This window comes from Eucalyptus grandis, chromosome 7, assembly GCF_016545825.1.
Source record: "Eucalyptus grandis isolate ANBG69807.140 chromosome 7, ASM1654582v1, whole genome shotgun sequence".
Taxonomy (NCBI): domain Eukaryota; kingdom Viridiplantae; phylum Streptophyta; class Magnoliopsida; order Myrtales; family Myrtaceae; genus Eucalyptus; species Eucalyptus grandis.
In genome coordinates, this window is record NC_052618.1 from 22019902 (window position 1) to 22035393 (window position 15492).

At 41.0% G+C, this 15492-nt stretch overlaps 2 protein-coding genes across 2 annotated transcripts; one reads left to right on the forward strand and one right to left on the reverse strand.

Moving 5' to 3' along the window:
• Window positions 1–4950: 4950 nt before the first annotated feature.
• Window positions 4951–8327, forward strand: LOC120295428 (receptor-like protein kinase 7). The gene is given in 5 exon segments (XM_039316572.1): window positions 4951–5735; window positions 5737–5980; window positions 5983–7650; window positions 7869–7965; window positions 7967–8327. Coding segments are annotated over 5 exon segments (2982 nt in total). The 5' UTR covers window positions 4951–5063; the 3' UTR covers window positions 8268–8327.
• Window positions 8328–9144: 817 nt separating this feature from the next.
• On the reverse strand, window positions 9145–14641 carry LOC120286358 (LL-diaminopimelate aminotransferase, chloroplastic-like). The gene is given in 13 exon segments (XM_039316573.1): window positions 9145–9718; window positions 9877–9971; window positions 9974–10082; window positions 10297–10514; window positions 10517–10549; window positions 10552–10615; window positions 11310–11360; window positions 11539–11643; window positions 12374–12436; window positions 13224–13340; window positions 13523–13590; window positions 13850–13926; window positions 14230–14641. Coding segments are annotated over 13 exon segments (1698 nt in total). The 5' UTR covers window positions 14634–14641; the 3' UTR covers window positions 9145–9424.
• Between the last annotated feature and the right edge of the window lie 851 nt (window positions 14642–15492).

Sequence of the window (15492 nt, forward strand, 5' to 3'; positions counted from 1 at the left end):
GTTTTTTTTGGGAAACGGGTGATCATTTTGAATCTTCTTTCGGAAAAACTATAGCCAATTTTCGATTGCTTCATGAAAAGGCTTGGAGTATACTAAGTGTATATAATGTCTCATTTGAGACTTTGTTGTATTTTTGGAGATGACCGTCGCAATTTTGTGGGGCAAATAAATCGCTTAAAAGAAAATGATGTCATGTCTCAAAGTTCGACTTGAGTACTACGAATATCCGTCTTTTGTTCTTCCAGATTGAAGCCATATTTTACCAATAGTTTTGTTAACATTTCTAGGTGAGTGGTTGTCGTAAACTTCAAAAACTTTTCAATGCGTCGGATATTTTTGCTATCTCTCGATAGTGGTGCTTCTCTCTTCTTAAAATTTATAAATCATATTTTCGAAAGTGATAATGATTTCATATATTATGTGGAAGGCATGATTTGGTTAAAAGACAAAAGGTGATGTTGCATGTTGCTACATAAAAAACTTAGCGAGGCAAATACCCTTTTTGGTTACTTGTGATGACCAAATATCTTTGAACTAGTTTTAGTTGATTATTTATGAACGGTTGATAAATGCTTTGTGAAAAGAACTACAAAAGGTTATAAGGATTGGTTTATGAAATGAATATTGATTGTTGATTTATGGGTATTGGAAGATGAGTATATAGTTCATGCTCATGTTGCTATTATTAAAAATCCATTGGGGGTTTGAGCATGCATACTATTTTTAAGATATCCTTTTGGGTCAAAGTTAGGTTGATATAAGTAAAAAACTAGTGAAGGGGAAATCCTGGTCATCTTTTCACAAACATTAAAGCGTCACCATAGCTGCTATATTGAGCAAGAGACTAATCAATGCATTGAACCATTGACGTTTGTTTTAATATTATTGATTGAAGGACTATTTTTGATATGTCTATGATTATATTGAAGTGATATAACTCATTTTAATCGTGTACATATATTGTATACTGGATTTGAGAAAAATGAGTTTGGATATTGTTTTATAAATATGCGTAGTGAATACTTGATTTTCTTATAAGAAATTTGTACTACTCGTTTGGGTGTAGTTGTTCTTACCATTCACTTTACATATTTTTAGGTTCTTTAGTTAGTGACAAATAAAATAAGAATGCTATTGACGGAAATTTTTTGGTAGTTGGATTTTGGGTATGGTCAATGTTGTTGTATATAAGTTTGTTGATAGTTGACGTGTTTAGCTGAGTCATTAAATGTATATATTCTTTTTGGATTAGAGAAACCTTAATTTTATAACCAACTTACTATTTTATTGGATATCTCGTTGTATATATATTTTTTGATAGCGGTTTTATGTTGGTAAGGCCCTTTAGGTAGGAGAATGACTCTGTGATTCCCTTATATTTGCAGAGTCGGAGTGTGACAATTAATGTTGTTCGGGGACTAAAAGCACTTTTTGTCTAGCAAAAACCATCTATGCTCAGTCATATATTCTTAGAGTAGAGTTTTATGAACAAGCTTCATCATGACAAATCTCCATTCCATCCCACTTCCTTGACATTAATTAAACACACTTCTTTACATCAATTAGAAAAAAAGCACTTAATGATCTCCTTCATCATATCCAATGTTGCTAGAAGAACATATTTATCATCAATTGGAAGAATTACCAAAAAAATTCTAAACATATTGTAATTGTACCAATTTAATTATAAACTTATTTTTTTGACCAATTGAGTTATAAACATTTTACAATTGTTTCCGATCAGTCCATCTGGCTAAAATTGGCGGTCGATCGACGTGATAGCTAGTCGGCGTCGACGAGCTTTTTTCTTAATAATATTTTATTAATCTTTTTAATCTTTTTTTCCTTTTTCCTTTTTTTTTTCTCCTCCCTCCTCCCTCCTTTGGCTTCGACGACCCCGGCTAGGCCGCTCCAAGCGACGGGGTGGGGCGAGCTCCCCACCGAATCCAGCAAGGGCTCGCCTCACGCCGACCGCGAGGAGAGCCCTTGCCAGGCGATCGCGAGGCGAGCCCTCGCTAGATCCGACGAGGGCTAGCCTCGCCAAGCAACCGCGAGGGCGAGCCTCGCTGATCCGGCAAGGGCTTGCCCGGCTGTCGGCCTGGGCGCGAGCTTGCCTCGCAGGTTGTGGCGAGGCCAACCCTTGCTGAGTTCGGACGAGGGGGACTCGCCAAATCCAACGAGGGCTCACTCGCCGTCACTAGGCATAGGCTTGCCCCGTCGGATTGCCTCGGTCCGACAATTGGCCAGCCTAGCCGATTGCCGAAGCCAAAGGAGGGAGGAGGGAGGAGGAGGAAGAGAGAGAGGGAAAAAAGATTAAAAATTAATAAAATATTCAAAAATAAAATATTATTAAAAAAACCCGTCGGCGCCACCGACCACGGCTATCCAATTTTAGCCAAATGGGTGATCGAGAACAATTGTAAAAAGTTTAGAACTTAATTGATCAAAAAAACTAAGTTTAAGACTGAATTGGCACAATTACGATAAGTTTAAGACTTTTTTGGTAATTTTCCCTCATCAATTTGCCTTAGTATTAATCTAGATGAAATATCATATACTCACCAATCAAGAATATTACTTTTCTTCCGTTTTATCATTATGTGATACACAAGTTATTATGTATGAATGTGCTTTACATGTTTATCACATACACACGCCAATGTATCAAACCATGTCGACACCTAATACGATTGACACATTGATAGTCATAATAAGTAGTGTCTTGTCATGTGATCCACTTTCTTGGGGATATCATTTTCGTATCGAAACAAATCATCATGTCTATTAAACACGTTTTCGAATTAGATATCTCATTTTGACACGATACAACACGAATTGTCTATTTTAATTCGTTATTGTAGACTTCGACACTTGCTATAAAATATTACATTTAAGCCATAGTTACCTCGGGCGACCGCGATAACTTGGCAACTTTTCTTGGGTAAGTCCTTTCGGAAGATTTGGCTTTTTTAGGGATGGGTCTAATCCCTAGTCAAAGTAGACGACTCGAGCTATCCGCAGAAGTCTAGAAAGGACAAGGATCGTGGACAGCAAGTCAACGATTTTGTGTCTCCTTTTTCTCGGACGAAAGAGACATTGGAGTGGAAATCAGGGTCCACCGCACATACTTCACGGCACTTCTTGAAGTCATTCATCACGTCATTTTCAGCAGCATAATTTATCTTAATTGGACCAACGGCAAAGAATTGTCATATAATTTACTTTTCATACTTTGCTTTTTAATTTTTAATTCGAGAAGCGCTCTATATGCTCATGAACTGATTAAGTTTGGACTTGTACAGATGACCTATTCCATAGTAGCTTGCACATAATTACTAGAATTTGGACATACAACTCCCAGTTTCTTAGCTAAATCCTGATGCAACAACTTCCAACCAATCATGTCTACCTAAGCGGATTGATTAACTTTTTGTTTACATTTTATTAACAAACTTCCCACATACTTGTGAAGTACCCTTAAAAATTAATGCTCTAATTATCAAAGTATTGATTGTACATAAAACTAGTGCATCGCAAACATTTTAGTTAATTGATTAATAAATGTCTCATAAACACTCGTCAATCATTAATAGAAAAGGCTTATTTTAATTTATATTACACATAAAATGGGTTTGATGGTGATATTGAAGTGGTCATTGTTATTGAAAATCATATAGAGAACCTGAATTAAACAAGATAAAATTAATTGGATCCTATGAATCGAGTCAGTTCAAGCCATTAGTCATGTGAACTCTACGAAAAACTAAATTAATGGTTGTGATTGAATTTGGTACATAAACCCTTACCTTATTCTTAGTATTCATTTTTTTTCCTCCTCCTATCCCTTTGAAGATAATGTCAAATGATGTTGTTAACAACTCGTGTCATTTCGAATTTGATGGACGAGTCCATTCGCGTCATGAATTGCACTCTTCTTATTTCCCACTTTCGAAGATCAGAATACATTGCTTTCTCCTAGCGCTTTCGAAATTCATTACTCTCTCTCTTTTTCTTTTCCGGGGGGGAAGAATGTCGACTAATCTACGCCGGAGGATTTCATTTATGAAGAACGACATGGTCGGTCGGAGTCAATCCTGGCGGCCACATCAGGTCAGGTCGGCCTCAGTGGAGGGAGAAGTCAAAGAAGAGCGGTGCAAACTCTCGACGTGGCACAATATAAGAATGTTAGGCTAGGCTAGGGTGACTTCAAAGTGTCCCTTCTCGTAATTCGTGTCCTTTTTCGTATGAATTTGCCATATTAGGTGAGTCGGGTCACGTTAAATCGGATTTTTCTTTATAATAATTCGCAAATCATTCTAATATAGTATTCGCATTGTATGAACGAATCATGTCCAGCATTATTAATACCGTCTAAATCCTTCCAAACGAGAACTCATTAGACACGCTTTTCAACTAATCCTCCTCGAAAACAGGTCAACTAGCGAGAGAAAGAATAATTAGTATCCGTCGCAATCCATGGCCACGCAATTGTTAGCTGCCCGTGCTCATAATTTATATCGAGCCGTATCAATATACATTGTTAGACGCGTCGGATGATATTGAATCGAGTTCCTTCTTTAAAATTCGTAAATCATCTGATGTTTTGTTAGCATAATATGAATGGGTGGTATTCGACATTACTCAATGCCGCCTCAGTCCTTCGGCAAGAGGAATTATTAAGCAAAGCTTTTCAACCAAATCCTCTTCGAAAGCAGGTTGATTTGATTAGTAGCAAGGAGAAAAGGATAATCGATATCAGTCGCAATCAATCACGAGGCAATTATTAGCCGCTGACGATCGTGACAATCACCAACCGACCTCTCCCTCGTCTTTTTCGCTTGTCCGCTTTGACTCCATCGTGCCCAGCAGGCGACTTCGTGCATGGCTGCGTCCGATTCTTGGACTCTCGTTTCGCCATGTGAAGCTCCTCTATATTCAACTCTCTCTCTCTCTCGTGCGTTAAATGCCTTTTGACTACATTGCTCTACAAGCTCCTTCTGTCCTGACAAGCTCTACTTCTTCTTGTTCTTCTTGTTTTCCGGCGGCTCACTTGGCCGGAGAGGATGGAGAGGCCGTCCGGAATGTCCGCCGGGGTTCTTTTTCGGCGAGTGCTGATGCTCTGCCTCTCTCTGAGCGTAGTTTCAGTCTCACAGGCAGATGAGCTTCAGCTGCTCCTGAAGCTGAAGTCCTCGCTTGCAACACCATCGACCACAGGCGTTTTCAGTTCATGGAGGGTCGGCAACGACAAGTGCAACTTCACTGGAATCGTGTGCAATTCAGACGGTTTCGTTACTGAGATCAACCTCTCTCAAATGGGACTGGTGGGTACTCTCCCTTTCGACTCGATATGCTCGCTCGGCTCTCTTGAAAAGATCGATCTTGGGGAGAATCGTTTCTACGGTAAGGTAGTGGATGATCTGAGAAACTGCACGAGGTTGAAGTACTTCAACTTGGGGTTCAATTCCTTTTCTGGGACTGTTCCTGATTTGTCCACTTTGAGCCGCTTGGAGTTCTTGAATCTGAACAACAGTGGATTCTCAGGGATCTTCCCATGGAAGTCGCTTGAAAACATGACCAATCTTGGCTTTTTGAGCCTCGGAGACAACTTTTTTGACGTGACTAGTCCATTTCCTATGGAGGTTATCAAGTTGGAGAAGTTGTATTGGCTTTACCTCGCCAATTGCAGCATCAGAGGGCAGATCCCGGAAGGCATCGGGAACCTGACGCTTCTCCGAGAATCTTGAGCTCTCGGACAATGAATTGTCCGGTGAAATCCCTCGGGGCATCGCATGGCTCAGCCGGCTTCGGCAGCTTGAGCTCTACGACAATTACTTGACTGGTAAGCTTCCTCTCGGGTTTGGGAATCTCACAAGCCTCGTGAAATTCGATGCGTCGCATAACAGGCTCGAAGGCAATCTCTCAGAGATTAGGTTCTTGACAAGCCTGGCCTCCTTGCAGCTTTTCGAGAACCAGTTGACAGGGAGATTCCAGAGGAGCTTGGAGAGTTCAAGAATCTTATTGACCTGTCTCTCTATTCGAATAGGCTGACCGGTCCGCTTCCTCCGAAGCTTGGCTCGTGGGCGGACTTCAATTTCGTAGATGTTTCGGACAACTCGCTCACGGGAAGTATCCCACCGGATATGTGCAAGAATGGGAAGATGACCGATTTTCTTATGCTGGATAACAAGCTCACTGGGACTATCCCGGCGACCTACACAGATTGTTCATCCTTAATTCGGGTACGCTTGAACAATAACTCGCTCTCTGGTGCCGTTCCTGATGGAATATGGGGCTTGCCAAATCTCATCATAATTGATCTTGGGGCGAATCAACTCGAGGGATCAATAACGTCTGATATCAGAAGGGGAAAATCTCTGGCTCAGTTATTGCTATCTGATAATAAATTTTCAGGCGAATTACCAGAAGCAATGTCGGAAGCATCTGCTTTGGTCTCAATTCAGCTGAGTTTGAATGGATTTGTGGGAAAGATTCCGTCGACAATTGGGAACTTGACGAAATTGAATACACTCGATTTGAATGGAAATCTGCTTTCCAGTAGCATACCTGTATCTATTGTCTCCTGCGTCGCCCTTGCTGTTGTAAACCTCTCAAACAATTCGTTGACTGGTGAAATTCCCGACAGCATCGGAAACTTACAGACTCTGAACTCCCTGAACCTATCCAATAACAAACTTTCTGGTAAAATCCCATTGAGCCTGGGATTAATGAAGCTAAGCCTTCTCGATCTCTCGAACAACCGGTTAACTGGTCCAATACCGGACTCCCTATCAACAGAAGCCTACCATGATAGCTTTGATGGGAATCCCAGCCTGTGTAGTCAGAGGCTTGAACAATTCCGGCCATGTATTTCGAGTTCGCAGGCAACCACTCCTGTCGGGCTTATTCTCTCGTGCTTCTTTGCCGGAATAAGTTTGTTGCTGATCATGTTCGCAATTATGATGTACACGAAGTTCAGAAAGAGAAGCAAGAGTCTCAAGAGTGTCAACAGTTTGTGCAGGCCAGATTCTTGGAACATGAAGCCGTACCGCATACTAAGCTTCACAGAGAGGGACATAATTGATTACATAAAGACCGAGAACTTGATCGGGAGGGGCGGATCCGGAAACGTGTATAAAGTCGTCTTGGGGAACGGCAAGGAACTCGCTGTGAAGCACATCTGGGCATCAAGTTCAGGCAGCTTTAGAAGCCATCCCAGCAGCTCAGCCATCCTCAGCAAGAAAAGGAAGAGCTCGCCCGAGTACGACGCCGAGGTGGCTGCACTGAGTTCGATCAGGCATGTGAATGTGGTCAAGTTGTACTGCAGCATCACGAGCGAGGACAGCCACCTGCTTGTTTATGAGTACTTGCCGAACGGGAGCCTGTGGGACAGGCTACACGAGAGCCAGAAGATGGAGATGGGATGGGAGGTGCGGTATGAGATTGCGTTAGGGGCTGCCCTGGGATTGGAGTATCTGCACCACGGATGTGCTCGGCCGATCATACACCGCGACGTGAAATCGAGTAATATCTTGTTGGACAAAGAGTGGAAGCCGAGGATAGCGGATTTCGGGCTAGCGAAAATCGTGCAGGCCAGTCCTGGTGGTAATTGGACACATGCCATTGCAGGGACTCTTGGATACATAGCTCCAGGTAAATCTGATTTTAGATTACGACCCTTCAAGAATGGCCTGAGTTAGATTCTTGTAGTGATCAATTAGAAAAAGGAAAAATGAGATTTGCGCTTATATATTGCTTTGGATTTCGTCCTTTCGTTCTCTAAAGGCGGTCTGTGCTTCTGTTCTCTTTCCTATAACTTTTTATTGTTCATTTTTCCTCTCACAAACGTCCCTTTCTCTTGCTTGCTGCAGAGTATGCATACACCATGAAGGTCAATGAAAAGAGCGACGTCTACAGCTTTGGTGTCGTCCTGATGGAGTTGGTCACAGGAAGGAGGCCCATCGAGTCGAATTCGAGAGAACAAGGACATTGTTTATTGGGTGCGTGAAAACATGAGCAGCAAAAACTCTCTGCTCGATTTGGTGGACTCGAACATTTCCGACACCCTGAAAGAAGACGCCGTTGAAGTGCTCCGAATAGCCATCCTTTGCACGGCTAACATCCCAACCGTGAGGCCGTCAATGAGGATGGTGGTTCAGATGCTAGAGGAAGCCGAGCCCTGCAGCCTCAACAATATCCTCGTCGACAAAGTAGGCGAAAACAGTGAAAAGACCGAAGGAAAACAGCTAAATTCAGGCTCTCAAAACTGAATTCTGCTTCTCTGCGTTAGGAATTCATGTAGCAGACATGACATTAGCATAAAATAAACCTTGAGGAGCCCATCTCGGTTCAGTTTGGTTAAAGTGCATCAGATTTTGGAGCTGATGTGCTGAATCCTGATTAGAGCTGTTATGAGAGAGTTAAAAACTTATGATTTTAGCTTTTGGGTTAAACCGGGAAAAGATCTGGAGTTGTATTTTAGCCATTATAATTTCCTTCTGAGAACAGAGAGTCACAGCAAAGCCCTAGCTTTTCTTTTTCTTGGATTTTTGTCCTAATCGAATGGGACAATATGTAAACCAAAATTCGAACGCAAGGACTTCTGATGAGGTCTTACTTCTTAGTCTTGTCCTTAGCTCATATAAGGTCCCTGTACCCTTTAGATACATTGATCTGTAACCAAGAAATATGCATAAATTCTCCAGAATATGGTTGGAAAATTGATGAAAGAAAGGTATGCGATTCTGCAAATTACGATCGACTCTTGTTGCACTTCCGTCTATCCACAGACTATATAACTAGTAACAAAAAACCAACTCCTGGTTCAATATCACGCCCCGTTTTCTGAATCGACATCTCCAGTTCAGAGTGGTTCAGTTTAAGATTGGCCAATATTCTTGGTGAACTAAAACTTTTGAGGAGTAGACAGATGTACATCGTGGGGGCCGGATTTTACGTCCACCCGAGATGAGACGAACTCCATCTCTAAGAGAGGCATCCGACTCTGCTGATTCCAGCAAGTTTGATTTTGATATCCAACACTTGATCGCATCATTTCTTGAACAGCATAGATGTTTTGATAATGTTAGTTGGCATTTCAGGGTACTTTGTGCTTTGTCTATAATCACTCCAAAAACGATCAGCAGCGAGCTGAAATTCAAGCCTCGTTTATAATGGAAGGACAGAATGCAATCGCAGCTTCATTCCGTTTCAAGAAGCAGTCAGCAGAAAATCACAATGACCAGCGTCTATCTTCATCAATGATCAAATGATTCTTATTTCTGATGAGCAGGAATCACTGGTCTAACGAGGAATAAGTAAAATCCTAACACAAGTTTCTCTGGCTACACCTTTCTTCTTTTTTTTTCTTTTTTTTGGATTCCTTCACCAACAATAAAGCAGCAGAGACAATCCCAAATAATGGCGTTCACTTGTATAGCTGCTTAAATCTTCTACATGCCTCGAGGATGTTGTCTCTGTGTCCAAAAGCACTAACCCGGACGAAGCCTTCACCACCAGGTCCGAACCCGCTGCCGGGTGTGGTAACCACGTGAGTCTTCTCAAGAATCTCGCTGAAAACATCCCAAGAGCTTCGCCCTGGGAAGTGGACCCAGACATAGGGTGCATTCTTCCCTCCGTATACCTTGAAACCAAGAGAGCTAAATGTATCCACAATTATCTCGGTGTTTTCTTTGTAGAAACCAATCACTTCACGCATTGCCTGCAAGAAAAGTAATAACCTCATGGCATTATGAATCGAAACTTAAAAGAAGAGCATAGGCAACCCCCTCGAGGCCAACAAAATTAAGGTTGTAAATAGCAATCAGCAATCACTAGAGTAACATCATTTAATTAAAAAGATAGCACAAAACAGCTCACAGATAGTCCTTCGGGAGAAAGGCATGCCAATCCACCAGCTTGAGCAATATTGGATGCACCGTTGAAGCAAGTGCAGACAATGCGGCTGAAGTCATAGCAACAGGGAAACCATCTGAAAACAGCAACTCTTTGGGAACCACAGTCCAACCAAGACGAACACCAGTAAATCCAGCATACTTGCTAAATGATGACGTCTCAAGAGCAACCTTGAACAATCACAGCAAATTTTATGGGGTGGATAAAAAATGCATTAAGAACAAGCTGAGAGGTAGAAGGATAACAAATATTCACAATAGGAAATACAGATCTATATGTCAAAATAATTTGGTAGAAAGCATCCCGGTAACCCAATTGATGCAAACATGTAAAAGGAATAAAGCAACTTGCAAGGGAAAAATGTGGATGTAAGTTCAGCATTACCTCTTTGGCACCTGGAATTTCAAATATGCTTCGAGGGTTGTCATCTGACACGTACAGTGCATATGCAGAGTCATAGACAATAATAGAGCCATTGTCCTTAGCGAACTTAACCAGCCTTGTCAGTTGCTCCCTCGTTGCAGCAGAGCCAGTAGGATTGTTGGGTGAACAGAAGAATATGATATCCGTTCGAGCTACAGTTGACAAATCAGGAAAAAACCATTCTCTGGTGTGCACTTCATGTATTCGATTTTGCGTACTTTCCAATGTCTTCTTGAAACAGCCCTGTCTGGCCCATTATAACACTTGAGTCTACATAAGCCTACAAAATACAGAAGTTTCAAAAATTGTTATTAAATGTCAAGTCGAGATAGACACGTCATATTAACCAGCAAGAAGTTGCCCTATTTCCAATCACAGTGAGTTTACAACATGTTTTCTGGGACAGCATCTCCATCAAACTTTACTGAAGCCGCAAGTGCAAGACATAAAGAATCCAAATCGGTTTTTCTATGATGCATCAGAGCAGAATGTGGACAGCGCCTAAAAATGTTTTCCTTGAGTAGGTAAATCAATGAGAAGTAAAGTAACTTATTTTTTGGATAAATGAGTTACCTCATTTCACATAGGATTATCAACACAACAAAAGAAGTTCACCATATGTTATAGGTATTTACAACCCAGTTATACAGTGCCTCGGGGCATTGCAGACATGCCTGAATCTGAGCATTCACCTCTAAAAGAGAATGCAATGAAATGCTTCAACTTACCCACAGAAAGCTTACAACTCTTTAACTGCAGCCAAAGGAAACAGAATAATTTCTCTCATACATCGAAGAAACAAAAATTCAAACTCCCCGAGCTGTTTGTCATTTCGCAGTAAAAATGGAGGACCGATACTCTGACAGAACTTAACACTAGGGCTCAATGAAGCGACTGAAGTCTTTCACTTTATGCAATATATAGACAGAATCAAACATAGATTACATGGTCTCGTCTAGAAAGATCATGATTACCGGGTATGATGGATCTTGCACAGCCATTGTAACATGTGACCCAAAAGCAACCTGACATAAGCAAAGCAAACTAATTAGTGTCCACAAAGACAAATAAAGTAATTTAAGAACCTCCTTGAGATGGAGTAATCGCAAATTAAAAATCTTGCATCAAACCAGCAGTCAACACCAAAACACACCTAGGTAAGGATTCAACGTAAAAGACCACCTGGAGGAAGAGAAGTTGTACCTGAAGGCGAGAAATATCACATTTTGCCCCATCTGAAACAAAGATATCTTCTTCCCCTATGCCAAGGTCTCTATAGAATGTTGAAGCAATTGCTGCTCTCAGTGGCTGCAATATTAAGAAGGATATCACGTTGGCTCTATTGCAATAGAGTGAGAAGGCTTTAAAGTTTAATGCATCACCCAGCATTTTATATCTTTGATTTTCCTTTTAAGTTCCACCAGACTAATGTCAACAATCTATCTTGAAGAAAGTGAGCTATGAAATAACTCAGGACCAAACACATCTGCAATGCCATATAGGTAACATAATAGGTCATGGAATCAAACAAAAGCTTAAATTGACGTTTAGTTTAGCTTAGCTATTCAAGAACTTTGGTTTTATGTCCTGTCCTTGATTACTGAGCAGTTTGATACTAAATAAAGCTTGATCATACAAGAGGATACAAGACATCACTTCGTGGAAAAATCATCACTTGTTTTTACTTCTGTACTCTTCCTCAAATAGATATTTTAAACATATTTAAGTTGCATATCCTACTATCCATTGCATGGACATATCAGGTCAATAGTAAATGGGAAATGGAGACAGATGAAAGGCCATGAAAATCAATTGAGGAAACTCTTAATAATATTAACAAAATGTAGAAGGATTGTTTCGTCTGATTAGACCTTAAGAGTACATAACAGACTGATGCACAGAAATGCTGTTAAATCATAAGCTGTATGAAGAGACAATTGCAACATGTATACAAAACCTCTGCAATATTAGCAACTAAGGTTTCCAAACTCAATAAGTCTAACCAGCAAAAGAAGAAATGCGGTTGAAAGACAAGTACCTTTTCACCCTGCTCTGCACCATACCCACTGTAACCCTCCAAAGTTGACAGTGCATAAGATCTCTGTCAAATTTAAAGAAGTTAACTATTTACCAAACAATAAAATTACTAGAGATATTAAAACACCAAATAGGCATGTTCACATAGAGCTGAAAGACATATCTGAAGCATGCAACAACAATTTCAACCAAGCTCTTAGAGCAAACAGTCAGGCTTGAAATCAAAGGACAGAACACAAATAATTCATCCAGGAAATCAACTATCTGAAATTTGGGGGTAACGAAAGCAACAGGTAGATCCATTCATATGGCATGATCACTAACCAGAGGCCTCCTGTAACAAAAAATAGACATTTCTCACTCACATCACCAGTTCAATTATGACAGTTTGTGGCTTCATGGTACCAATAAAGATATTCAAAGTTGTTCCATAACTGGCTTTATCCAGCCATCTTGGGAAGTAAATGACGGTAAATTGTGCAAAAAATCCAAAAGAACGGATGCCTTAATTCCATCTCTTCAACTGACAAATTGATAAAGATTTAAAAATTACTGAAAGGAAGGCAACCACTCAAGGTAGGGGTCATAAGAAATATGATCTAGCCACAAGACTACACGCATATAAATGATAAGAACCAGAATTTCAGAAAAGAATGATTTGTAGCGATTGAATAAAATTGAACCACGATGTGCACTTCAATGAACCACAAGAATTAACCCAACAATTTACAGTTCTATTAATTCCACTGTCAGTTCAAAATTACAGAGAATGACCATAGATTAAAAAAATAAGTAAAAAACCGTATTCAAAATAAGAATGACCAGGCATCTTCCTTAGAACATAACAGCACCTTTGCCATGCCCGATGTGATAACATCTGGAATGGGCTCAGTGGTATCCCCAATCCCCAAGCTAATGACTTTTGCGTCGGGGTACTTTTGCAAGTGTGTTGCCTTTCTTCGAGCAATCTAAATTAAAAAAAAAAGGATTAGCTATACAAAATAAGAGAGTTTCTTGTTTAACAAGAGAGTAATCCATGGTAGCTATTAGACAAAGCCCAATCCTGGAGGCAAACTTATAAATGCAAACGTAGTAGGAAAGGATTCTGCAGAAAGCCGAATAAATCAATACAATGACAATGATGGCAGACCTCGGGAAAAAGGTAACCAGCTTGAAGCTTGGCCATGTTGGCATTGCGGGAGACCTTAGTCTTGTAAGCTACAGACACACAACAACAAGAAGTCCAGACCATCAGCAATCTATAGGGAAGGCACCTCCATGACTCTGAACTAATTCCAAAATGGTCCCATTTTCACTTCAACAAGAGAAAAGGAAATTAATACCGCCTAATGCACCAAACTAAACTGACTAAATTTCACTCCACTACCACATTTTAAATCAAGAGACACCTTATTCCACCCACAGTGATCTTATCGCGCGCGCCCACACACGCGCACACACAGAGAAGAGCTCTTACTGGTCTTTTCCTCACGAGGCACGGCTACACATCGGACAGCCCCGGTCTTTTTCGCAGGGACGGACGCGTTAGAAGCCCTGGTCACCAAAACGAATGAAAAACAAGCACAGCATAAGCAAAACTCTGAAATCGCTCTGCTCTCATATGGGTCTTCAAACCACACAGATTCACGTGAGTTCCGGGCATAAAGATCCCACCTTTCGATACAACACAACAAGAAATGGCACTAAGCAAGAAAAGCTTCGACTTTTCGACAGCCACAACCTCGGGCCAGGCGGAAACAGAGAAAAAGAAGAAAGATGGTAATCGAAAAATGGAAAGAACACGTTCGAGCGCAAAATGGGCGGCTTTTCTGTCGACCCAAAAAGGGAAACCTGTACCTGGAAGAGCCCAAGTTGGAGGGAGCTAGGAATGCGGAGGAAGACGAAGCGATCGCGGTGGTGAGGTGATTCTGCAGAGCCATTCTCTCTCTCTCTCTCTCTCTCTTCTCCGACTTGGTGCAGAGAGAAGGACCCGAAGATAGGGAGGGGAAGGGAGACTGGTGACGAAGCAGCAGAAGGGAGAGAAGTGGGAGCCGCCAAAAGAGGGGAAGTGGAGAACAGTGCGTATACGCAAACCCTAAGGTTGACCAAGACGACCGACACGTCGGACGACTGGCCTGGCCGCATATGGAGTTGGCAGGGGACAGGCATTTTCGTGGGCCCCGCCGCGCTGCCCTTGTCTGAATCACGTGCGGCGCACGGACCACTTCTTTAATGCCTCCTTGCAGCAACGTGTGGGGCATATTTTTTTTTTTTTTTTCGATAAAGGTAAGAATAAATAAAGGTTTAACCAAATTATATAAGAAAGTTCGAAAGTTCGACGCCAAAAACTTATTCTCATAAAAATAACAAGTCAGAACAAGTGAAAAGAAAAGAAAATAAGGAAGACAGCGAACAACGTAGAGAAGAAACAAATAGAAACAAAAACGCCTAAACAGTAGGCAAGACAACCACCACAACCAGACCGGCACCTAACACCTAAGACGTCAACAAGACAGGAAAAGACGCATGAGCAAGCAACCGCGGGTCCCGCCAGCACAATAGCATCACCCAGCCAGGTGTGCGGCATATCTTAATCCCGGGGAAATGACAAAAATATCCATGAATTTTTGTTTGTTATATAATGTAATCCTTAAATTTATTTTGATTAGATGTGTGCAACGTCTTTCTTAAACTTTTAATTTGAAATCTAAAATTTATTCTAATATTTAGTGTGCTAAATTTTTAAATTGCACGTCTAATCAAAGTACAAACATTGTATTGCATATATTAAAAGTTTCAAAATACAAACATAGTATTGCATATATTAAAAGTTTATGAACCATATTGTACATTAAACAAAAATCTAGAGACTACATTATTATCTCTTTCAATTTTTTATAATTTGTGGATCTGCCCCTCCCAGTGCAGTCGCTCCTGTCGTGAAGACGGAGCAACGTGGATTGAAAGTGCATGCGAAGCATGCTGCTCGATGTTCAAATTGGGCGTTTTCTTTTGTATTTGGTTCTTATAACTGGCCTTTCCCTCTGTTCTGCAATGCCATATGAAGGTCAGCAACGTTGCTCATGAGAGAATGGGCAACGTTCTTGTAATGAAAGGTGA